At 36.6% G+C, this 27,464-nt stretch overlaps 3 protein-coding genes across 3 annotated transcripts in view; all 3 read right to left on the reverse strand.

The window, feature by feature from the left end:
* LOC127877328 (STAGA complex 65 subunit gamma-like) overlaps positions 1–27,464 on the reverse strand; it is a 231,612-nt gene that overhangs the window by 204,067 nt on the left and 81 nt on the right. The window lies entirely within an intron of this gene.
* Positions 3,137–27,463, reverse strand: LOC127877329 (STAGA complex 65 subunit gamma-like). Its single transcript, XM_052423062.1, has 10 exons — positions 27,445–27,463; positions 18,846–18,998; positions 18,396–18,507; positions 13,673–13,794; positions 9,974–10,083; positions 9,504–9,625; positions 8,409–8,608; positions 6,022–6,110; positions 4,467–4,572; positions 3,137–3,556 (listed from the first exon to the last, which is right to left on the reverse strand). The coding sequence occupies exons 2-10, from the start codon at positions 18,989–18,991 to the stop codon at positions 3,403–3,405; spliced, it is 1,161 nt and encodes a 386-aa protein (XP_052279022.1). The 5' UTR covers positions 18,992–18,998; positions 27,445–27,463; the 3' UTR covers positions 3,137–3,402.
* On the reverse strand, positions 21,747–27,314 carry LOC127877322 (uncharacterized). Its single transcript, XM_052423043.1, has 2 exons — positions 27,194–27,314; positions 21,747–23,949 (listed from the first exon to the last, which is right to left on the reverse strand). Exons 1-2 carry the CDS (start codon positions 27,206–27,208, stop codon positions 22,240–22,242), a joined length of 1,725 nt encoding a protein of 574 aa, XP_052279003.1. The 5' UTR covers positions 27,209–27,314; the 3' UTR covers positions 21,747–22,239.

The raw sequence follows: 27,464 nt of genomic DNA on the forward strand, positions 1-27,464 counted from the left end.
TTTTGGTCAATTTTTCTCCTAAAGTATCATAGCTATTGCGCTCAGACTTGGAAAACTCTACTATCGTAAGGGGACTGTACAGTGCAAGTTGCATAACTCTGGTTGGCATTTAAACGGAATAAAGGCCCTTTTTTGTCTTAGTAACTTTGAATATTTAATTATTTTGTTAAATTGTTCAATTTTGTGTTTAGATCCACTTAACTTCTAAAGTATCAAGGCTATTGCTTTCAAACTTCAAATACTTTCTTACTCTCATGCGGGAACTGTACCTGGCAAGTTGAATTTGACCTTGACCTTTGAATGACATTGACTCTCAAGGTCAAGGTCACCCACACCATCCCCCACCAGAAACCCATATTTTTTAATTTTTTTTCTTAATTTTGAAAGATCATCTAATAAATGACCACACCCCCACACTATACCCTCTCCACCCCCACCCATTTTTTTTCTTTGAAACATGGTAAAAAAAAACAAATATTTATTTAATTTATATTTGAAGGACCGTCCAACCATCCCACCCAAGCTATTGCTATCAAACTTGAAATAAAATCTTATTAGTTTGTTTTATGTTGTTAAAATTTTTCAATAGATTGTTGAAAATATACCTGAACTCAGAATCGTCTATAAAAGACAACTTCTTTAAACTTAAGCCATCAATATGTTTCAATTATGGTCCTTTTCCACTTAGATTTAGAATATGACTCTATTACCTTGACCTTATTGAATATGAACAATTTGCCCATGATGACTGTCAAGCACTTGAATAGTCGAGCGCGCTGTCTTCTGACAGCTCTTGTTGATGTAATAGTCGCTGGAGTGACCGGCCTCATGCCAAAATAAATCTTATGCATATGTATGGCCAATGTTGCTCAAAACCAGCCTGAACTTTCATGACACCTTACATAACTATTATGGTCATGGTAGCTCCTAACCAGACTGTGTCTGGAGCTATGATGGCCCCCATAGGACTTAAGACCCATTTTCGCATGACACTGGTAATAGGATCTCACATTCTTTTCTCATGTATCCTCCTGCATTTACACATTTTTGCTTCATTGAATGCACAAAATTCTCATTTCCAACAATTGTAATATTGAAACACTGCTTCAAATTTATATTTATTATTCTCATTTTCTAACTCCACTATTCACGGAATAATCCTATAAAAGTATTCTTCTCACCCCAAGTCAACTTTAGCATCTGCGGAGTGCTGTGGTTAAGGTCAACATGCCACATTCTCATATCACTGTGTCTATTATTGGTGTTAAATTGAAACACCTTGGATAATTGTATTAATTATGCAAGCTCACTGAATAAATTCCATAACACTGACCTGTAATTTAGGAGAATTATGCCAATATTTTTAACTTATTGCGCCCATATTTTTTAACTTAATGCGCCCATATGTTTTATATTCCCTCATTTTTTCAAAATGTAAACATGCCCCTTCTAAATATCACTATTTTTACTAAAGGTATTCAATTGAAACTTCACACATATGTTTGGGGTCATTTAGTACATATAAACAGACTCCCAGAGCCTTTGATACTTTTTGCTGTGACGGGCCTTTGGGTTTTAAAGCTAAGAATTGCATTAATGCAACTAGGGGTCATTGTGTGAGATCACTGACCAAGTTTCTTAACGCTGAGATAAATTTCAGAATTATTATGCCCCCATTTGTTTTCTCAGAAATTGGGTTAAGGTAAATGTGCAACTTCTTCCCTGTTTCTACTAAAGTAATTTTACTAAAGTTGTTCATTTGGAACTTAACATGTGTATTTAGCCCCCCCCCCCCTTCCCTTTGGCTGAAAATTTCCTTAAAACATAGTAATTATTTACATAATGACAGTTGTATTAGGTTGAGATACACATTTTCTCGAGACAAATTTGTAGCCATGGGCTAAGTTGGTGAATGACCCTGTGTATCCAATGCCATTGCGCGTAGTCACTGACAAAATTCCATAACTGTAACATGCAATTTTGCAGAATTATGCCCTCTTTTGCACATAAATATTTGGTTAAGGTCAACATGCAAAATCCCCATATCACTTCTTTCCTATTTTGACATGTATCACTACAAGGGTGAAGGCATTTAAAAATGAAAAGATTATACACAAGTTCTGGGTTAATTTGCAAGGTCACTGATAAAGCTCCATAACTCTGACCTGCAATTTAACGGAATTGTGCCCCTTTTTTCAGATGCTTAGAAATTTTGGCAAACATTTGCATGCAACTACTTAGTATCTCTTTATTATTTAGGAGATTTTAATATATAACATTACGTATGACGGTATGTGTTATACTATCAAGCAGACCAATAGTCGAGCAGGCTGTCTTGGGGACTGCTCTTGTTTTTATTTTATGATGAATACATGTACACATACTCAACTACAGAATTACAATGTTTAATATCCATGTTAATCCTTTTACTTAACAGGTATATGTATGCCTCAGGACTTAGACCTTTTCCTTCATATGAACAACGCCACTTACCTCAAACACTGTGATATTGGCCGCATTTATTTGTGGCTTGAGAATGGAGTGTGGAATGAAGTTTCTAAATGTGGTGGCAGTCTAACACTTGGAGCTAGCAACAACCGATATAGACGCTCTATAACTTTGTTTACATCATTCAGGATCGAATCAAAGGTTTTTTTTGTTTTATGATGGAGTTTTCACACTGTATTTATTTCCATTGGTTTTAAATATTTGCTTACTTTAAAAAAATAAACTGAAATAAAATAGTAACAGTTGTATTCTTAATACAAAAACTTTGTGGTTATCTTGTTGAATTAAGTTACACATATTAGCGTTATCATTATAAGACAGTTGTCATAAAAGGTTACATACTGACTGTTCTCTCCATGTGAATAGTCATTGTAATGCATTTTTGTTTCTATCACAGGTTATTTACTGGGATGATACAGCATTTTATGTTGAGCAAAAATTTGTACGAAATAAAGATGACTTTGTGTGCATGATTTCACTGATGAAGCAGACTTTGATCAATTCAAAACCTGAAGATGTTGTTAAAAAGCTGCATGGACCAATCAGAAAGCCAGAGCTTCTCCAAGAACTAGAAAGCTGGATACAGTCTATCGTCATGTCCAGTGAACGGCTGAGAAAAAATAACTGATCAGAAAATGCTGTTTTATTGAAAGTATATGTTTTACATGTATATGTTGATTTGTTTAATCTAAATAATTTTTGTGTTGAAAATACTCTTGCTTGATAAATAATGTAATCTAAAAATGACAATGGCAGTGTTAAATCCATTTTAACACGTAATTGGCTGGTTTACCAACACTTTCTTTATATGTAACTTGTACCAAAATTATTTCCATCTGATGAGCATGTCAGCTGAAGTTTCATGGAGATTTTTCCAAACAACATGAACAGTATTCACTTTTTCTTAGTTTTATTGAAATTTGCTGTAGGTGACATAATATCTGACACGTTGACAGACTGGGAATCAGTTCCCACCTCATCCTGTTCACTGGATGCCACAGATTTAACAACCCGCTCCTCCTCTTCCATTGGCTCATAGCCCGTCATTCTGAAAAAAATAAAATATAGAAATCGTTTCATTTACTTATTATAAACAGAGCTTTTTTATTTACCATTGTTCAGTGTTTATTGGTCAACATACATGTACAATTATTTGGAGTTCAGATTTATGAATTAATCCTGAGTTATTTATTAGCACACATAAAAACTAAAAAAAGCTTTTCTATTGACGGATGCATCAAGATATATGGAAATTACATCAGTTTCTTCTAACAAGACGATAAAATTATTTTGTTCTTATGTTATAAATATACTTATTTTGGCAACTGTAAGGAGAAATTAATTTTGGTATGCTGCGCTCAAGGACTTCTTTTTGTGTTGTTTATATGATAGTTTTACAACAAAACATGTACTTCTTTGGGGATAGAATTATTAATGAGTGAGTTCCCTATAGCAATCTGAGTGTGTTATAGTGACAATGCTCACCATAATATGCAGTTCACATTTATGTTTACTATTTATTATGTTTTAAAATTGTTTTCTATTAAATTGTATAAGCATCAAATTTTGTTATTGTTTATATTATAGGCATTACGGTACATTGTTATTTAAGTTATCCTGATATAACCAGTAATTGCACTAAGATTTTGCTCAAAATAATTCAAATGGCTATTTTGTTAAAAATACTGTTTTAATTCGATTTCTTGACAAATGAAATAAACAGCATGTAGAAAAATTTGACGGACTAAAATTCTCAGAGAATTCTTTTCTACACAGAGACAAACTGGATGACTTTAGAATTTGAATAAGGTTGGGTTTTTCCCCCTTAATTCAGGTTTTAATGGAATCAATTTAAATTAATGTCATCATGACTTGTGAATGTGAAAAAAACACAAAGTCTTATTGTGCCACACACTCATGTGCACTGATCATCATGAACCCTTTATAGAATGTATTACTTGTTTTCATTGGTTTCCGACTTCACAGCTGACCATTTTGATTCCACTTCTGTCGTCAGGCCACTGGCAGATTCATGCTCCACTGTTATTTCGAACCCTCCTAAATCTGAAAATAGATGATAATGCAAAAGTTGTGAGCAAGCCATTTAAAGAAATGAACACATGTGTCCATTATGCTTTGATGCCTCACCATTCCACTTATGTCAAACCCAAGCCGTTAATAGCTAAATTTTACTTAAGACCCCTAAGTGTGAACTTGACCTTTGAAGTAGTGAGGCCGGTGATACGCACAAAACTGAGTCTCCTCATGGTAGTCATTTGTGGTATGTAATCTTAAAATGAGTCGCGTTCTGAGAAAACTGGGCATAATGCATGTGCGTAAAGTGTCGTCCCAGATTAGCCTGTGCAGTCCACACAGGCTAATCAGGGACGACACTTTCCACCTATATTGGATTTTTGCTAAGAAGAGACTTCATTTAAACGAAAAATGTCATAAAAGCCATAAGTGTCGTCCCTGATTAGCCTGTGAGGAATGCACAGGCTAATCTGGGATGACACTTTAAGCACATGCATTATGCCCAGTTTTCTCAGAACACGACTCAAAGGATAAATGACAAATGCACACCCCAAACAAACTGTTTTATAGCCAAATTTGAACTCTTATTGTGACCTTGTCCTCTGAGGTCAAGAGACAGGTTAGTAACTAGTGGTCAGTTATCTTAAAATCGCACAATGAATGACAAAGATACAGTCTGTACAAGCTGTTAAATGGCCTAATTTGACATTTGAACTCTTAAGAGTTACATTGACCTTTGAGGTAAGGTGACAGGTGTTAATGCAACATGTCTTATGTTTGATTGCATTATTGACAAGTTTTGTAAAACTTTGATCACTCTGCGACCTTGAACTTTGAGATACAAAGATGGTTGCTACACGCAACACATTATCTGCTGTTGGTTTACATTTGAGCAAAGTTATTTCAAAATCCACCAATAAATGAAAAAGTTAAGAATGAGACAGGAATTTATAGCTGTTTATATCCAAATTAGACATTTAAACTCTAAGTGTAACTTGACCTTTGAGGTAGATTGACCAGTGTTACATTCAAAATGTAAATTTATGATGGATATTTGTTCGCAAGTTGTTTCAAAATTTGGCAAAGATGACAGATGAACAGTGTGACTCCTTCGATGGATTGCATAAAAACTATAATTTAAAAACTTTAAATGAAAATGCTGACAAATAAACAGAAATAACCTGCATATTCCCCATATGGCTCTCTATCCACCTAACTAGTTTTATTAATCTAGCTAACTCTTTTTGAGTAAATGCAGGATCTAGTTTTTGACCGACACTGAAACACGGACACAGAGTCTGATCCAGGGTAAACCTATTGTCATCTCTGCTTACAAAGGTAAGGGACTAATGATTTGGTAAGTCTTTACAAACCTAAGGGCATCTTTTCAATGAATTCGTTCAATTAAAGAGGAAATTTCTACATTGCCAACCTACTAGTATTTTTTTACAGTAACAGAATGCTTTGAACAGTACCTACCATTTAGATTTAGGAGATGTTCCCCATTGTTTGCCTCGTCTATTTCATCCAGCTCTGGAAAGTGGATTTCAGAGGGTTCTTCTTTTATCCTAAGAAATAAAATTAATCAGGGTGAATAGTGTAACAATTGATTTTTTTTATAATTCTGATAGATCAACCCAAGAAAAAATCTTAAACTGCATACCGCTGCACAGCTCGACAGAGAGTGAACTATTGGTAGTCACTAGTGTGTATGGAGGTTCAGTTGAAGACGCATGTTCTCACAATTATAAACAAGCTGCTCGCAGATTGACTAGGCTGAGAAGGTAAACAAATCCGCGTCAGTTTGCTTTCATTTCAAATCATCTTAATTCTTGTTAGCCCTATTGATGATTTTTGTATATAAAATAAATATGTTTAATAATGAATCAATATTATTTATTTTCTATTAAAACATTCACGGCATAAACATTGATATGTACTATCAAAAAAGTTTGAATGTTGAAAAGTGTCTATATTTTAAACTCCCTTTTCATGCAATATTTCATGCAAAAATATGCCAAATTATGTATAAAACATGAAATACCACATATATTACTGTATATTAACACTATACGTGCTAAATAATATAGGGAAACATGTAACCAGGACCGATGGACCCAATACTGGGGTCAAATAGATCAAGAAATATCCCAGCAGCATTAGATATTAATGATATTTATCAGGATTTGCATTAACAGAAGATTGGGAGTATTCTACTCTTTTGGGGTAACAGGGCTTTTAAAATTGCAGTCATGGAAGTTCCAATATAAGTCATGGATGTTAATGAAACTCCCATTATGAACAAGCTAAACCATTAATTACAGTGATTAACATATACATATACATAATTCACTGAATGAAAGAACCTATAGAAAACAGATTTACCAGGTACATTTAATTTACAATGTGAATGATACTTAATTTCAATACCACAATGCTCAAACAATACTGCCAAATATTATGAGCCAAACTTCCAAAGTTTGAAGCCAGGAAGCTTGTACTTCCATTTTACAAAAGTAAATGCAAACCCTGATTTCTTATCATATTGGGAGAGTAACAGTAAATAGTGTGTTCTTTGTCTAGAGATAGATCAGTGAGAATCACAGTCGAATTGGATTTTAACCCTTTCCCACTCAGAAGCAAAGTAAACAAGAGTGCCAAAATGTCACAAGATACGCCCGTTTGAAGGTTTTGGACACCATGCTAAATGCTTGAAATGCACTAAGTGACCTAGTTTTTGACCTGGCATGACCCATATTTGAACTTGACCTAGATATCATTTAGACACAACTTCTGACCAAATTTGCAAAACCCATTTCAGCCCTTTTAAGGGTATTACAAACTCTTTGGTATTATAATTATATTTAAAATTGCTATATTAAGTGTCATAGTATATAATGTACACTTGTACTTTTTTGTTTGTTTGTTTTCCTTAACTTCTAACTTTTTATTTTGCTTATATAGCAAACGAGGTACTTTTGTACTATTTTTACCCTTTAAGTATTATGGGTTGGATTACAGCATCTTGTGGGTTATTTCCTGCAACGTAGTATGACGTGGTATTTCTTTACCAATTCCATTTTTACTGGATTACTTCAATATAACAACATCATATTGTCTTAAATTTTTATCTATTATTCTCCATTTGTAATTTCCATTTACCGTGCACTCCCTCTGGTCCAGGGGACACAACCATCATCAAAGTCCTCCTCCACAATTACCTCCCTTATACCCATCCCAGTAGTACTACCCCTGCTGGCTTCCCCCACCCACACCAGCCTACACTTCTAAAACTCTCCTTCTTTAAACCCCCCATATTCGAACTTGATCTAGATATTGTCTAGATACAACTTCTGACCAAATTTGGTGAAGATTGGATGAAAACTACTTCAATTAGAGAGCGGAAACCATGCTAAATCCTTCAAATGCACTAAGTGACCCTGTGACCTAGTTTTTGACCTGGCATGACCCATATTCGAACTTGACCAAGATATTGTCTAGATACAACTTCTGACCAAGTTTGGTGAAGATCGGATGAAAACTATTTGAATTAGAGACCGGAAACTGCTGTGAACGCCCACCGCCGGCCCGCTGCCCGCCAAGGGTGAAACTATAATACGTCCCGTTTTGAAAAAACGGGTGTATAAAAAGGCTATATGAAACAAGCATTAAACAAGAACAACCTTCAGGTTTATGATGTTTGCTGCTCATAAGTATCTTAAGAGTTAAAATGATGCCTTTAAAAATTGAATCTATTACAAAACGTATTTAATGTACTTTGATTATTGAAAAGGATAAAAAACAGGCCAAAATGCATAACTCCGTGGTAAATGGTCAACAGAATAGCCATAGCAGGTATGGCCTACCTGATAACTGACAGTGTGTCCGGCTGCTGCTGCTGTTGCTGCTGCAGTATGGGTTCCTTGAGCTTGTCGTACTGTGTGACCAGCTGTCGGCAGACATCCTGCATATGACGCTGGTAGCGCACCACACGCTGCTCGTAGAACTCATGCAGGCCACACACACTGCCCAGCCCTAGCTCCTGCAGTACCTGTTCTAATATGTCCTGTACAGGAGACACACACAGTCACAATTGATGAAATGATGATTTTTTTATTTTTTGGCACAAATATTTAAACTCTGTCCAAGCAATTACTAAAGAATTTGTTACTATTCATAAAAAATAATCACAAATATTACTACATGTTATTTGGAAAATCACAAAGAGCAATTTTTTATAGCAATATAATGAAACTTTTTTGAAATTCAATCTTTGGTTTTTCAGAAATTGACAATGGAAATGTATGTTTGTTTTTTTTAATTTAGTAGTTGTTAACACAAAGAACATTGCTGTGAAATCTTCTTGAAATCTGATGACTACTTCTGAAAAGATGTTTCCTTTATAGCAATATAAGGAAAACCATCATGCCCCCTCGCTGCAATAGTGTTTTACCTAACAAAATGATTTCATCGATTTACATACAGGGTCACCCCGTAATCATTTTTTTTAGGTCAACCTGTATCTTTAAGTCCTTCCATTGATTTTTGACAAAAAAAATTCGAAACTTTGTTTTCCCTCAAGACACTTCATGATCTATCATTCAGTTCCACCCCATTCTATTACCACAAGCACATTGCTATCTACACAACATGTGTTGCTATCTTAAGTGTGAATAACAGTGATCACATAAACAACACAATTTAAGCCTTATTTGGTTTTGGTCTGATGTACATGTAGTAGTAAGGAATAGCAGAGTACCCATTTAATCAGGTTTGCATCCAATGAAATATATAGAACTATCATTTAAAAAAATGTCAGCAATAGTAGGATGATCACACAATTTAGGTTTTTAATAATCAATGTTGAAGTGCATTTTGTAAGTATTTTACAACTAAGCAATGCAATTAAAGGCAGAATGATCAAATGTCCTTAAAAAAACTCGTTAACGAAGGCAATTTACAGGAAATCCTGAAGCATCATGCAAAGCGAGGTTGTCTGCTGCTGCTCTCATGTGTCTCGTTAACTGGAGGTAAAACTCACTTGTGACATCTGTTAGTGTCTCCAACACTGACTCTCCACAAACTGGAAAAACACATCGTTGACTTTTTTCATAACCACAAAGAGCTTAAAGTTTATAATATAAAGGAAAGTTGTGCATGTAAAAATCTTGCTAAACATGACATGAGTGAAATGCTCATTTTTACCTAAATATTTTTGAACAATTAAGCAAATTTGGACCAATTTGTTAGTAATTATAAAAAGAGGTAACACAATATCATTGTATAGTAGATAGTGGTCTTGTAAGTGTAGTCAGAGAATCAGACAATTGCACCTTTTTGGTTAATGCTGTTTTACCCCTATATTTTTCATTCCTTTACCTGATCTGCTAAGCTATCAAACCATACGATATTGTCCTATCATACAACCCACCATCATATCCTGTATGAGCCAGGATAGCTGCCACAGACTTCCTCAGCAGAGATCGACATGTAACACTGTCAACCTCCAGGGGGGCTTCACCCATAACACGTACACCAGCACTGAAAGCAGGGACATGGGATATTCAGACAGAGGGGCTTCACCCATACCACGTATACCTGCACTGAAAGCAGGGACATGGGATAATCAGACAGAGGGGGCATCACTCATACCACGTGTACCAGCACTGAAAGCAGGGACATCGGATAATCAGACAGGGGGCTTCACCCATACCACGTATACCAGCACTGAAAGCAGGGACATTGGATAATCAGACAGAGGGGCTTCACCCATACCACGTATACCAGTAGTGAAAGCAGAGACATGGGATATTCAGAGGGGCTTCACCCATACCAAGTATACCAGCACTGAAAGCAAGGACATGGGATTATCTGACAGAGGGGCTTCACCCATACCACGCATACCAGCACTGGAAGCAGGGACATGGGATATTCAGACAGAGGGGCTTCACCCAATCCACGTATACCAGCACTGAAAGCAGAGACATGGGATAATCAGACAGAGGGGCTTCACCCATACCACGTGTACCAGCACTGAAAGCAGGGACATGGAATAATCAGACGGAGGGGCTTCACCCATACCACGTATACCAGCACTGAAAGCAAAGACATGGGATATTCAGAGGGGCTTCACCCATACCAGGTATACCAGCACTGAAAGCAAGGACATGGGATTATCTGACAAAGGGGCTTCACCCATACCACATATACCAGCACTGAAAGCAGGGACATGGGATAATCAGAAAGTTACGTAACCACTAATGTTCATAGTTTGTGAAAATGATCTAGAGATGTGTCTGTTGAATAGTAATGGGATTCAAATTATAGCACATTTAAAGTAAGATTCATAATTTTGTTTCACTCATTAGGATGGGGTATGTATTTAATAGGTAAATAGGTGTACACTTTTGGTTTCCGATTTCTAACTCAAAAGCGATTTGATACATCCACCCAATATACAACAATTCCAAGAAAGTTCTGAATATAAGGTATCTATTTGTATAGTTTTTAATTCAATAGCTTTAATTTATTTCCATCAATTGATGGAAAACAAAAACTTAATGTATAGCAATAGCAGTATTGACCAAGCTCCTCATTTTATTAATAAACAAGGGCTGTTTGTAAAACATGCATGCCCCCCATATGGGCTGTCCGTTGTACTGGCAGCGATTGTGTGAATACGACTTTTGTCATTGTGACCTTGACCTTTGACCTAGTGACCTGAAAATCAATAGGGGTCATCTGCAAGTCACGATCAATGTACCTATTTAGTGTCATGATCCTAGGCAAAAGCGTTCTTGAGTTATCATCCGAAAATCATTTTACTATTTCGGGTCACCGTGACCTTGACCTTTGACCTTGTGACCTCAAATCAATAGGGGTCATCTGCGAGTCATGATCAATCTACCTATGAAGTTTCATGATCCTAGGCGTATGCGTTCTTGAGTTATCATCCGAAAATCATTTTACTATTTCGGGTCACCGTGACCTTGACCTTTGACCTAGTGACCTCAAAATCAATAGGGGTCATATGCGAGTCATGATCAATCTACCCATGAAGTTTCATGATCCTAGGCGTATGCGTTCTTGAGTTATAATCCGGAAACCATTTGACTACTTCGGGTCACCTTGACCTTTGACCTAGTGACCTCAAAATCAATACGGGTCATCTGCGAGTCATGATCAATCTACCCATGAAGTTTCATGATCCTAGGCGTATGCGTTCTTGAGTTATCATCCGGAAACCATTTTACTATTTCGGGTCACCGTGACCTTGACCTTTGACCTAGTGACCTCAAAATCAATAGGGGTCATCTGCGAGTCATGATCAATGTACCTATGAAGTTTCATGATCCTAGGCCCAAGCGTTCTTGAGTTATCGTCTGACAACCACCTGGTGAACGGACAGACCAACCGACCGACCTACCGACCGACCGACGGACATGAGCAAAGCAATATACCCCCTCTTCTTCGAAGGGGAGCATAATTATAAGATTGGGCATTAAAAGAAACTAAATATGCAGTGAATTGTCTACATAAACTTATTAATACTTTTGTTTTTTATTTAATAGGAACAAGAGATGTGTTTGTCACAAACACAATGCCCCCTAAAGCGCTGTTTTGAAATTATTTTTATATTTTGACCTTGAAGGATGACCTTGACCTTTCACCACTTAAAATGTGCAGCTCAATGAGATACACATGCATGCCAAATATCAAGTTGCTATCATCAATATTGCAAAAGTTATGACCAAGGTTAAAGTTTTGGGACAAATTAATACAATGACAGACACATACAATGACAGACAGGCAGACAGACAGGCCAAAAACAATATACCCCCGATCATTCGAACCGGGGGCATAAAAATTCATTTAAAGATGGCCTTGACCTTGCATAAATGGCTGTTGTTTTCTGCGCATACTTAAAATTTAAGTAGAGTTTTGCGACAACCATTCAAAGAGGTAAGGAAATATAAAGCGAGCACAAAAAACATGAAAATTAGGATTCAAACATTTAACTTTTAAGTTTTACCTTAAGTCTATCACTGACTCATGTATTGTGCACACTGTCTTAATTAATACATGAGCATGTATATGAGAGAAATATTTCATGAACATCCGTAAAAGGACAGAGTAGATACGGACTGGATACCAGACAGGGGTCCACCCAAAAAGGATCCTGCATATGAAGTATCATAACATTTGGATTATCAGTGTCTGAGATCAAACGTGTAAAGCAATTATTATTTAAAAGGCAATCTCCCTGAAAATTAATACATCCAAATGACCTCACAATATGCTTATGCCCATGCTCAATCTTAAATGAAAGAAAAAATGAACTAAATTAGAATTTGGTTCATTAGTTCCTCAGATCTTGAAGATAAATATAAATTCTATAAGAAAGTGATATATAAGTTATCAAAGGGCAATCACTCCCATAAACAAGACATGAGTTTGTCAGAAATACAGTGCCCCTTACTGCATCGCTTTGAAGCCATATAATTGACCTTTGACCTTGAAGATGACCTTGGCCTTTCACCACTCAAAATGTGCAGCTCCATGAGATGCTCATGCATGCCAAATATAAAGTTAATATCCTCAATATTGCAAAAGTTATAGGCAATGTTTAAGTTTTCGGATGGACGGACAGACTGACAGACAGTTCAACTGCCATATGCCACCCTACTGGGGGCATAAAAATACTTGGACCTGAATGACCTGACAACCATTGTCCATCAAAAAGGGAATGTTGCATACAAAGTTTCATCATAATCCTGAAAGGAGGTGCAATTAAAGATTAAGCGTTTATAAAGCTGAAAAAAAAAAAATGAAAATTGTGGAAAGGTACATTGTTAGAACGGACAGACAATATGATTATTATAGGACACCTTTATTATATTAACTAAAGTACAATGTACATACAAAATTAATGAGCTTTTTTTTGTTTTTTGCAATATTTGCTAAAACATGAAATACTCACACTGCTACTATAATGTTTATATTTAAGTTAATTGAAATGTAACAATAAAAGGTAATGGTAAATATAATAACCATATATAAAATAGAGAACACATTATTTGTGGTTCTTGTCTAAATAATAATATCAAAAGCCTTCTTTGCGGAGCCTTACTTGTCTGTGTGTTGAGCCACAAATGCCAGAGGGGACTGTGTTTTGTTTGCAGGTGGGTCATCTCCTGTGAATGTAGGAAGGGCTGGTGCGTCTTGGTAGCTTACCTTGAAGTCCACACACTTCTGTCAAGTACCAACAATGAGTAAACACAATATCTAAACATTGACCACACACAATGTTCCAACATTGAGCACACACAATGTACCAACATTGATCACACACAATGTACCAACATTGAGCACACACAATGTACCAACAATGAGCGCAAACAATCTACAAACAATGAGCACACACGTTATACTAACAATGAGCACACACGTTATACCAACAATTAGCACACACGTTATACTAACAATGAGCACACACGTTATACTAACAATGAGCACACACAATGTACCAACAATGAGCACACACGTTATACCAACAATTAGCACACACGTTATACTAACAATGAGCACACACAATGTACCAACAATGAGCTCACACGTAATACCAACAATGAGCACACACGTTATACTAACAATGAGCACACACAATGTACCAACAATGAGCACACACGTTATACCAACAATTAGCACACACGTTATACTAACAATGAGCACACACAATGTACCAACAATGAGCTCACACGTAATACCAACAATGAGCACACACGTTATACTAACAATGAGCACACACAATGTACCAACAATGAGCACACACAATGTACCAACAATGAGCACACACAATGTACAAACAAGGAGCACACACAATTAACCTATATTGAGCACACGCAATTAACCTACATTGAGCACAAACAATTGACCTACATTGAGCACACACAATTGACCTACAATGAGCACACACAATGTACCAACATTGAGCACACACAATGTACCAACATTGAGGGCACACAATGTACCAACATTGAGCATACACAATGTACCAACATTGATCACACACAGTGTACCAACAAGGAGCACACACAATGTACCAACATTGAGCACACACAGTGTACCAACAAGGAGCACACACAATGTACCAACAATGAGCACACACAGTGTACCAACAATGAGCACACACAGTGTACCAACAATGAGCACACACAGTGTACCAACAAGGAGCATACACAATGTACAAACAATGAGCACACACAGTGTACCAACAAGGAGCACACACAGTGTACCAACAACGAGCACACACAGTGTATCAATAAGGAGCACACACAATGTACCGACAAGGAGCACACACAGTGTACCAACAAGGAGCACACACAATGTACCAACAAAGAGCACACACAGTGTACCAACAAGGAGAACACACAGTGTACCGACAAGAAGCATACACAGTGTACCAACAAGGAGCATACACAGTGTACCAACAAGGAGCACACACAGTGAACCAACAAAAAGCACACACAATGTACCAACAAGGAGCACACACAATGTACCAACAAGGAGCACACATAGTGTACCAACAAGGAGCACACACAATGTACCAACAAGGAGCACACACAGTGTACCAACAAGGAGCAAACATCACACTAACAATGAGCACACACAATGTACCAACAAGGAGCACACACAATGTACCAACAAGAAGCAAACACAATTAACCAACAATGAGCCCACACAGTGTACCAACAAGGAGCACACACAGTGTACCAACAAGGAGCACACACACCGTGAACCAACAAGGAGCACACACAGTGTACCAACAAGGTGCACACACAATGTACAAACAATGAGCAAACATCACACTAACAATGAGCACACACAATGTACCAACAAGGAGCACACACAGTGTACCAACAAGGAGCACACATAGTGTACCAACAAGGAGCACACACAATGTACCAACAAGGAGCACACACAGTGTACCAACAAGGAGCAAACATCACACTAACAATGAGCACACACAATGTACCAACAAGGAGCGCACACAGTGTACCAACAAGGAGCACACACAGTGTACCAACAAGAAACACACACAGTGTACCAACAAGGAGCACACAGTGTACCAACAAGGAGCACACACAGTGTACCAACAAGGAGCACACAAAATGTACCAACAATGAGCACACACAGTGTACCAACAATGAGCACACACAGTGTACAAACAAGGAGCGCACACAGTGTACCAACAAGGAGCATACACAATGTACAAACAATGAGCACACACAGTGTACCAACAAGGAGCACACACAGTGTACCAACAAGGAGCACACACAGTGTACCAACATTGAGCACACACAATGTACTAACAATGAGCACACAACATGCCAACATTGAGCACAGTATAGTGCCTTCAATCAGCTGATTAATATCTGTTAAGATATGTGAAAGACATTAAAAGTTGAGGTTATCTTTTAAATTATGTATCATAGTTCCACCATATTTAAAGATCTCATCACTTACGACTTCTTAAACAAATAGAAGTTTTTGTCAAAGGGTTCGATCCCCAGTCTGCAAGCGTTCTCTAGATCTTTCTCAAAGACACCGAGTACTGTGGTTATAAGCCCAGGAAACAGACTCAAGAGTGTTCTATAAGCCTTAGGCTTTCGATGCAATTGAGATATAACAAGGGACAAAATTGTCACAAAACCAGGTTTTCATTGTGAAAAAAAAATCTGATAAAAGGAGAAAACTCAAACTGAACTTTTGAAATGAACAAACAAAATTAACCCCCTTTGTAAGTTTGTTTTTAAAAAATATATATTTTTAGTCGTGGCGACATTGGAGATATTGACGTGATTCTTTTGTGCGACACACCGTCCCATGATGGTGAACAAATGTGCCAAATGATTTTAAAATCTCACAATGAATGACATAGTTATGGCCAGGACAAGCTCATTTATGGCCATTTTTGACCTTTGAACTCAAAGTGTGACCTTGACCTTGGAGATATAGACGTAATTATTTCGCGCGACACACCGTCCAATGATGGTGAACAAATGTGCCAAATGATTTTAAAATCTGACAATGAACCACATAGTTATGGCCCGGACAAGCTTGTTCCGTCCGCCCGCCAGCCAGCCCGCCAGCCAGCCAGCCAGCCCGCCCGCATTCGCCAATCTAATAACCAGTTTTTTCCTTTGGAAAACCTGGTTAAAAACCTGGTTAAAAACCTGGTTAATAATAAGGTTTAAGCTAAAACAATAAACAAATTAAAATTGTTACAAATGTTAACAAGAGTGCCAAACTGTCACAAGATACGCCCGTTTTAAGACTTTGGACAACTTGATAACTTTACCATGACCCATATTTGAACTTGACCTACATATCATCTAGACACAACTTCTGACCAAAGTTGGTGAAGATCTGATGAAAACTACTTCAATTAGAGAGCAGACACCATGCTAAATGCTTGAAATGCACTACGGGACCTCGTGACCTAGTTTTTAACCTGGCAAGACCCATATTTGAACTTGACCTACATGTAGATATTGTCTAGACACAACTTCTGACCAAAGTTGGTGAAGATCGGATGAAAACTACTTCAATTAGAGAGCACTTGCTAAATGCTTGAAATGGTTTAAGTGACCCTGTGACCTAGTTTTTGACCTGGAATGACCCATATTCCAACTTGACCTAAATACTGTCTAGATACAACTTCTGACCAAGTTTGGTGAAGATTGGATGAAAACTACTTCAATTAGAGAGTGGACACCATGCTAAATGCTTGAAATGCACTAAGTGACCCTGTGACCTAGTTTTTGACCCAGCATGACCCATATTCGAACTTGACCTAGATATTGTCTAGATACAACTTCTGACCAAGTTTGGTGAAGATCGGATGAATACAATTTGAATTAGAGTCCGGACAAAGTGGCGCCGTTGAAAATGCACTAATTGACCCTATGACCTAGTTTTTGACCCGGCATGACCCATATTCGAACTTGGCCTATATATCAACTAGATGCAACTGCTGACCAAGTTTGGTGAAGATCGGATGAATACAATTTGAAATAGAGTCCGGACAAAGTGGCCCCTTTGAAAATGCACTTATTGACCCTATGACCTAGTTTTTGACCCGGCATGACCCATATTCGAACTTGGCCTAGATATCAACTAGATGCAACTGCTGACCAAGTTTGGTGAAGATCGGATGAATACAATTTGAATTAGAGTCCGGACAAAGTGATGCCTTCCGCCCGCCGCCCGCCGCCCGCCCGCCGCGAAGGGGTTTCACATAATACGTCCCGTATTTATACGGGCGTATAAAAAGTTAATATCCAGTTGCATGTACTTTTTAAAGGGAAATAACCTATTTACAGTGTTCCTTGGAAAGCTGGTTTACCAGTATTTAGTGCGCATACTGATGCCAGCTTACTTGAATAAAAGGTAGGGGGAAAATGGCTGAAGATATAATTTCATGACCAATCACCTAACATGTTATATGGACCGGCCAGGATTCAAACCCACGATCATCAGTTTTCCAGTCCAGCGCTCTACCAACTGAGCCTGGCCAGCTGCATGTAGAGACATTTGCAACCTTTAAATCCCTCCATGTCTCTCATTTGACAGCACATAATCGTGCATGTTTACCCCTTTGCATGCTGGGAAATTTGTTGTCTGCTAAAATGTTGTTTGCTGAATTTCTAAAATTATTATTTTTCAAAAAATACTATCAGCATAGCAAACAGTTTGGATCCTGATGAGATGCCACGTTCTGTGGCGTCTCATCTGGATCCAAACTGTTTGCAAAGGCCTTCAAAATTCGGTTCCAGCACTGAAAGAGTTACCTCCTGCTGTGAGCTCTGTATGTTGTGAATGAGCTGCCTCAGTATGCGGGCATGCTGCAGGAGCTGTATGGTGTGCACCACCCGGGGATCCATACCAAACTGAGTCTGGGCTCTGAATGGCAATATAGGTTTGCATCAGAAAGTTGGTCAGAGGTATGACCAACTCGTTTAAAGTTTATCAATTGATAGAAAGCTGTAAATTTACATCTGTGAAAGGTTTTAGTACATAAAGTTACAATTGAATTAAACTTCACTTATACATGAAATCTTTTTTTATTTTCTGCTATTAAGTTGTCTGAGTAGTCACAGCTAAAAAGAAAGACACTAAACAAGTGAAAATAACATGCTGATAGAATTATTATATTCTGAATTTGAACTAACAGATATGCCCAAATGATCCAAGACAGTCTATAATGGCAAACAAAACTCTTAAACTTAACAGCCACTAACTCATTAGAAGGAGGGTAGTGTCTCTTGGATGGCTGATGTAGGCGTGGTCCTTCAAGCTCTAGAGGCCTCATGGACATAACTGTGTCCAGGGCTGTCAGGCCACAGTCACCATCAGGAGCTGGGTACTCCCCCCAATGAGATGTCATCCTGCACCTTAATATATTACAATACAATCAATCTTTGTTTTAAATTAACCGCTCTTGTTTTGAATGTTATAATTTGTTATAATTTTATAAAACACTAATTTGCTCATAGATTTATAAATGTTATATTTATTTGCCTCTTGAGTATCCGTACTGCATCTTTTGGGAAAAAACAAGTGCATAAAACAGTGAAATATGGAACATTCACATCATGAAATCTTCAGATTGGCAATTATGGGTCTTTTTAAATGCTGGGTACTGAATTGCGAAACCCACCTACCAGTCAATATTCTTTAATATGTCTATTTTTTAAATATTCAGTGCTCATTTTATTTGTTTACTCTTTCTTTCCTTTTGGGACTTTTTTGGACAGCAATTGGAAATTTTGTATTTTTTCCTAAATTTGGACAGTTTGCAGTCTTTATTACTGATTACAAATGCTACTTATATATTACCGTTTCTTAAATGAAAACGTCTTTTTTTGCCATTTTCATCTGTTAGTGCAATTAATACATACTTTTATTGTGTATACATACTGGAAATGTCATCTGCTTTTTTTTCTTTTGGAACTGTCTTAATTTTTTTGCTATTTTCAAATTTGTTTTTTCCAACTCAGAATTTAAAGCAAGTGAAATTATACTTGAAATTTACTTTTATTATTTAAATAACTTTATATGTGAAGCTTATGTACCTTTCTTCATGAGTTCATCTCTGGTTGCATTATATTATTGTACTACAGTATATGTCATACTTTATATGTACATATATGCAGTTTTCACAAAGGAAGTTCTTGGCCTTTGTGAGTAATACACCATTAAGGGAATTAACTCAAACACTAAATTTACTTTCAATAAAATGATTTAAATTACAAAATATACATAAAATTACACAAGTTCATTGTTTACCAAAGTGTTCAGTTACGGTTTTCCGCAAGATGCTATCTGCCCAATGTTCAAACTGTATGCCTTATATATTAGTCTTTTTGTTGACATGTGGTTACTTGTTTTTAATCTGTTATAAACAGTTTCAATAAACTTTGAAAGGTATTATGAACACATCAAAACATTGATACAACCAAAGGACGATTAATTGATATTAATCCTACAAACTGTGAATTGATAGATTATAATCATCTTTCATTTTCATTATTTCATTAAAAAAAAAAGCAATGCTTTTTAGTTTTCTTTCATCAGAAATTTGCATAAGATTGCAACAATTTTGGACATTTTATTCACCATTGTACCATGAAAAGATATACATTTGCTTTTCTTGGTTAAATTTTGGACATTTAACAAACACATGAAACTTATCTTTAATACATTATTATTAAAATAGACTGAACAATACCTGTATGTACACAATTTATGTTCTCTTGAAATTCCTAAATGTCAACCAGTTTCAATGGCTAATTTATGACTTGAACAACGGAACCTAGCAACTGAATTTTGAACATGAAATTGTATATCGATAAACAAATATTTTTCTAGGTTTAACATAGATAGTTTATGTAGGTATCATAAATTATCTTGATGAATTTCCTAGAGTTTCAAGCCAGTTCTGTGTTTCACAATCAATCAATCTTTGTTAAAATGACATTAAGAATACTTTCAAATATCCTATATCTTGACTTATTCAAACAAAACCCAAATCCATGACGGTACAAAATATTTTTACACGTCACCCAATTAGTTCTTCCGAATTTGTCATGTCGCTTTAACATATTACGATTTATAGGATATTGATTTTCTGTCACACTAATAAATTTACACCAATAGTTAACACATTTCACATGATGTTCTATACAAAAACGTAATCTACCATATTCTCCGAGTACAATGCTATCATTTACATATTTATTTACACCAAGCAAATCTTTCCAATACTCGAATTGTACCTTTTCAAGAATGTCTGAGAATTCTATTCCATATATCTCGAAGCCATATGTAAATATAGGTTTCACCATTGAAACGAACAATTATAAATATTACATACATGAAAAATATCCTAAGATTCTTTGGTATGATCAAATAGCAAAAATAGATTTTTGGGCCCGACTGCAAATTTTTCTTTCGCTTTCCACCATGATGGTTTAGGCGTAAAAAGAAGACCAATATATTTATATACAGGTGTGACATTTACAGGATTATTTGAATAGACCCAATGTTCGTATGATCTTAGCAGACCTCTGTTTCTTAAAATACAATAATTTCCGTCTTTTGTTGATTAATTGTCATACCAGTATGTTCACAAATTCCGATACCAAGTTCAATTGTGATTGTAGCTTGACCGCAGTATCAGCGCAGTTCACTACCTCATCAGCAAAAAGAATGGAAATAATGTCTGAAATGTCTTCAGTGATAAAAACACCCCAAGACCTTTAGATTTTAGAAAGGTAGACAACTCATTTATGTACAAATTAAAAATTATTGTGCTGGTTTGGTCCCTTTGCCTAGTGTCGATGTTGCAATTTAAGTATTGCATAATGTTATTATCATTTATATACAATTATTTATTTATTATTGCCACTACATTGTAATAATAGCACGAGATCAATTAACAAACAATACCCCAAAAGGCCATATAGATAATCTTTTTCATTTATTTCCAACCATCCAGACAAATTTGACATAATGAATTTTTTTAGTAATGAAGTCGTGTTCTATGACTTCATAACAAATTGTACAAAAAGTTTCTGGACTGTAGATTTGTCTTATCAGCATGTCCATCTGTCAATCTGGTCCCCTTATGACTCCCATCGGGTTTTATATATTTTGATTGAATCAATAAAACCATGAATTTGTATTAATTATGTTGACTATCATGTTGACTGTCCATTTAAAATTAAAAATGAACGAAAATATTATCATTTTTACATTTACCGGAGATTGAGTTAACTCCCAACATTGCTCAATATCAGTCAACCGCTTTCTCATCTATCTATCCCTTGTGATTGGTTGCTATGTTATATTGGTAAAGGCTAGAGCATGTGCTACATTTTAGTTTTTTTGCAAACTAAAAAACAACTTAGTCTGACATTACACAGAACACAATTTTATTTTTAAAGAGTTACTCTTTTTTAAATTTCATGTTCTTTTTTAAGTTGCTATTAAAAGAAAAAACATTATAAAAGAAACAAGTTTTTAATTACAACATATGCAATTCATTTTACAACAGTAAAACATTTTTTTCCAATTAAACCAACAATTAACTATTTTAGTCCACGTTTTTTTCAATTATGTGGGTTAAAGTTCCTAATCTGATTCACATTTTGGACAAAGGAATGAAGTATCCAACCCAACGACCTGAACTGAAGTGCAGAATGCCAGATGCACCCAGCCATCGCACATGTCACACTGTGCCCAGTTCACAATCTTTGCATAAGGTTGATGGCCTAGTGTAGGCGGAGTGATTTGATCGCATACACAGCATGGTACATCATCATCTACTTCTTCCTCTGAGTCAGTAGGATCCTGAGATTCATTTCCCATGGGATCTATAACACTGAATGATGCCCTCTGACTTTCAGGAATTAATGTATGATTGTCCTTTGAGGTGTCATGGCTTGTATAAAGCTTTGTCGATTTTCTTTCCTCTTGTTCATTGTTTGAGTGGAAGACGTCATCGGTGATTTCCTTTTCACTAGATGAAGAATCCTCAATTGTTCCGTCTAGTTTTACCTGGCATGTACATTTACACGTTGGACATGCTTTGGAGGGAGAGCAAAGATCATGCGATGGTTTTATTTGCCGTTCATTTACTGTCTTTCCTACTTTCTGTCCACCTTTTAAACCTTGCACTTTTCCATCAGGTTCTTTTTCGAATGAAAATAATTTGTGGATTGGTACCACATCCTTTGAATAGGGGAATATGCCAGTCTTTCGAAATGCAGACTGAATGTCAATGGGTGTCATTGCCTTGAGGTATGCACTGCTTGCTAATTTACATAGGTCATACCTTGTGATTTGCTGACACATGTGCAGTGTCAAAAATGAGGCACATTCTGTCTTAAAGTACGTTTGAAATGGTCCCAAAACACCTACATCCAATGGCTGGAGAAGATGGGAGGTGTGAGCAGGCAGGATAAATAGAACTATGTTTTGCTTCTTGGCCCATTCTATGGTATCGATGGACAAGTGTCCGTCATATATCAGCAATACATGTTGATTTTTATTGGTGTTCATGCTGCCGACGTATTTAAGAAAGTGATTTTGGAGGTATTCTTTCAATATTTCTGCATTAACACAGCCGGAGTCGGACATTGCACAATGTGCTCCTGCTGATGCACTGTTCATCAATGCTGGATCGATTTGTTCTCCCTTGAATACATAGAATGGTGGAAGTACATTTCCTATTGCATTTGCACATCCAATAAATGATGTTGTGGTAGAATGTGGTGATGTGACTGTCTGTTCAGGGGTGATGTCGGTTTCAACCATGTTAAATATTAAATGTGGCTGATCTAGCAGATTGTACTTCTTCAAGGTATCAATTAGTTTTTTGAAGTAGTGATCAACAGCTTCTGGCATTGCTGACTTGGCACTTGAAGATTCCAGCCTCCTAGCTGACAGAGAAGGGACTTTGTTTTCCCATCTGCGAAGAAATCCGTAAATCCAGTTGTTGCTCATGGGCTTGTTGTTGTGCCTTCTGCCATATGAAAAGACGAGGTCACCTGCTAGTGACTTCAGCATCTTATTGGTGAGCCTGTAACCCAGCTGCATCATATTGATCATGTAATCAACAAGAACCTTCTCCTCATCAACACTCAAAACAGGGGTACCACCAACTTCTGCACTGTCGTGGTTCACGTGGCCAGAAACTCTATCTCTGAGAGTTTGATGGGGAACACCAAACATTCTGGCTGCTGTTTTTACTTTCATGCCTTTCTCATGGACAGCCTTATATGCCAGGTCCATTGACTCTTTTTTATAATTCCGCCTTCTTTTACACCTTTGGGGTTTCTCCTGAAAGGAAAAGATCAAGTTTGCATTTTTGTAGTCACTCACCATGCTCACTGGTATCTGGTTGTTTCGCCCTAAAACCTGTTCACCCTAGGTCACCCCAAGTCGTATCGCACTGGGTTGTTTCGCCCTTACAAGTGGGTTGTTTCGCCCCTATTTTATTGTAATATACTATTATGGTTTTGTAAATGTTATTTTGATCTGAATTGTATTTGTTTAACATATATGTGAAACTAAGACACACATTTGATTGTTGTGCAATTATCCGTTTGATTGTAATAATAATAATTACTAATTGCAATAAATTAACGGAAACATTATGTTAAAAACTAAGTATCAAGATTACTTAGTTTGGCATAGGTATGATTAGTTGATTTTGCAATTAAAATAATTTCGGGACCAATTACAATTATCCAACAAACTTAGATCGTAAGAGGTTTGATCAGAGTATTGCCTAATTAATAGCATAGAAACATTAAAAGAAGGTACTATAAAGGAGTTATATTGTTTTTATCAACTTAAAGCTAGTATGCATCTTTTGATCTCAAAATATTTGCCGAAAGTGTACATAATAAGCAACATGGCTATGGTATCGTCATTCATGAATTCATATATCGACACATACTTATGGCAGACGAATTGTGTATTTCTTGTGAGCAGATTGCCACACCTCGCCAACACGCCATCACTTGTGATTTATGTGACAGATGGCAAAATCAGAGATGTGGTACAGGCAGGCTGTGTTTAAAGCGGACTCTAAATCGTCACCGAGCCAAGAATAGGCCACCAGATCCAACCGATTTAGACTTTGAGGTTTGTAGTGCAATAAAAGCCGATTAATAAACATACCAATTAACTTTAATTAAATAATTAATTAAAGTACAAGGTATATAACACCTTTCACGCCTCTTACACACAGATATATTTATAAACCCGTGAAATATATCAACCACAAGTGTGAAAGAGATGTTAATTGTGACAACCGTGTATTCAGATACGGGTTACCAGTAATTAAAAATGATATCATCTCTATGATTTATACTTATAAACTAAGCATCATTTTATAACAAAAGTTAAGTATTGTTATGAATGAGTTATTTACCCTAATTTTTATATCAACGTAAAATAAAGACGTTTTAATATTCAGACAGCTCATCCGGTTGTATTGGAAAGTATTTCCCTTAACTTTATTAATAATGATAATTTATTCAGTTTTACTGTTAATTCTTTCACAGCCTACCGGAAGTATGATTACATTTTAGTTGTTGTGTGCACATTATATGGTAAACATTGCAGAAAACAATACAGGAGATTGCCAGTTAATGAGTTATGTGCTTCTTATTATCTTCTTATCCTAAACATCGTTGTTATTTTAAATGTTCAAAAGGAAGCATGAACTTGTGACAAGCTAAAGATAAATCCTTTTGAATCGCTGTATATATCGTCCAGTCACCTGTTTCAGTCGGTCACCTATTTCGGTCGATGGTAGATTTATTGCGCGTGCGCTCTATCCAAGTGACGAATGACGTCATCGTTTTGTGTACATAGCAAATGTCAACATCGACGGCTACTCGCAGTGTTTATAAAAAAATGAGGACATAACAAGTACAGATTTAATCTGAATAGATTACCATCAACATTTTGATCATTTTTACTATTACTTTTTTTTCCTCATTATACAAAATATCATCATCATACAGAAACTTGGCTTTTGATAGGTTCGAGTATGCCGCCGCCTGCTACAGTCACTACTATTTTAATGTAACTGTTTTAGGACAACCCTCGCCAAAATATTTAGGTCTGGAGTCAATCGATCGAAACAGGTGACGCAGTACACAACTTTCCACGTATGTTTTGTTTTTTTTCCTTGTAGAATCTTGGTGTTATGGAAAAAAAGGGGAAGCACTTGAATGATTGTAGAATCTTGGTGTTATGGAAAAAAAGGGGAAGCACTTGAATGATCTCAATAAATGAATTGATGGACTGCAGGGCCCTCAATCCATTTTAGGGGAAGCGGGTCGCTACCCATAGCAGGGGGAATTTTCGCGGCGTTTCCCTTTTTGGGGGATTTTTTACTTACTATCTAATTATTACATTTGTACATGTTTGCACTATATTCATTGCTTATTTCATTAATTTAGTATGTTTGACCAGATTAAATTAAAATAGAATTGAGATATAATAATCATGAGACATCTATCTATTTTTTTTTTAAATTTGTTTTTAGGGGGAATTTTTCCCCCCAAAAGAGGAAAAAAGTATACTTTTCAGAGCGGGGAATGCGGCCGAATTTGGGCCGTGGATTTGACAGATTGAGGGCCCTGGACTGTAAATACGTCTTGCTGTGCATATTGTTTATTTTGCCGACTTAATTGTATTAAATCTAAAATATTATCGATTATTTGTTACATCGACCGAAACAGATGACTCGAGGATAAAAACTAGGGCGAAACCACAGGTATTTGAAAAACTCTTCTAATATATATAAGGGCCAAAAAAATGTTAAAGAACCTGTGGGCGAAACAAGTATGAATTAAGGTGAAACGACAAAGGGCAAACAGGTAATAGGGCGAAATGACAAACGGGCTAACAGGTATTAGGGTGAAACCACCCGGAATCACTCTTGTGTTCAATTTTAACCTAATTCAGTTTAGAAAATGGTAAATGAGAACACAGGCAGCAGTATCATAAATTTGCCCCCCCCCCCCCCCCGGGACCCCCCGAGCTTACCCCAGGGGTTCCAGATTGTTAAATATACACCTATTGTGTATGGTTTGACTTTTAAACAACGAATATTGACAAAAATACACAGTTTGAAAAAATAACCCTCGTATTGTTATTATATATACACAAGGTATGAAACGCACTATATGCCTATTGCTGAAAGATTGTGGAACACTGGACGTGACCTTTTTCATCGAAAACACACATGTTCCCATGCAGTTGCCGACAAAATCCAACTGGATTCGTTAAAAGACAGTAAAAGCAACGTGATTACACAACTAACCGATCTCATGCGCGGCTAATAACTTTAATATTCAATTAAATTTGGGGGGGGGATAGGGTCCGGGGGGGGTAGGGTCCGGGGGGGGGTAGGGTCCGGGGGGGGGGGGGGGGGGGGGGCAAATTTATGATTATGCTGCCTGTGAATGAGAATTGAAAACATTTCCGGCTGATAAGTCATAAAGACTTAAGTGTGAATTATTGATAAATATATTATGTTGAAATACGACTAAGTGTGATATACCTGCTTTTTTCGCATGATTTCACTTTTCAACACACAAACAAAATGTCGGTTCACAAAAACACGTGCGGTTACGATGTTTAAGCACGAGCTAAATTCTTATTGGTTTACAATATTGAATACGTCACGGAACGATGAGAAGGGCCGGAGCGATGAGAATGTGTTAATGGTTAATACCAATATTTTTGAAAGAAACAAAACTCTTGCTTTCATATTATTTGTTTTTTATGCTATTAATTATAAATTTTCAATACAAAAATGCGTAAATATGGTG

Source organism: Dreissena polymorpha, chromosome 4 (assembly GCF_020536995.1).
Source record: "Dreissena polymorpha isolate Duluth1 chromosome 4, UMN_Dpol_1.0, whole genome shotgun sequence".
NCBI lineage: Eukaryota > Metazoa > Mollusca > Bivalvia > Myida > Dreissenidae > Dreissena > Dreissena polymorpha.

Excerpts from the sequence above, each read along its gene's own strand:
- LOC127877329 (XM_052423062.1), bottom strand. The coding sequence starts at position 18,991 with ATGACATCTCATTGGGGGGAGTACCCAGCTCCTGATGGTGACTGTGGC. Across the intron at positions 18,508-18,845 it reads CACTACCCTCCTTCTAATGA|AGCCCAGACTCAGTTTGGTA; the intron begins GTTAGTGGCTGT and ends ATTGCCATTCAG. Across the intron at positions 6,111-8,408 it reads GACACACTGTCAGTTATCAG|GATAAAAGAAGAACCCTCTG; the intron begins GTAGGCCATACC and ends TTTATTTCTTAG.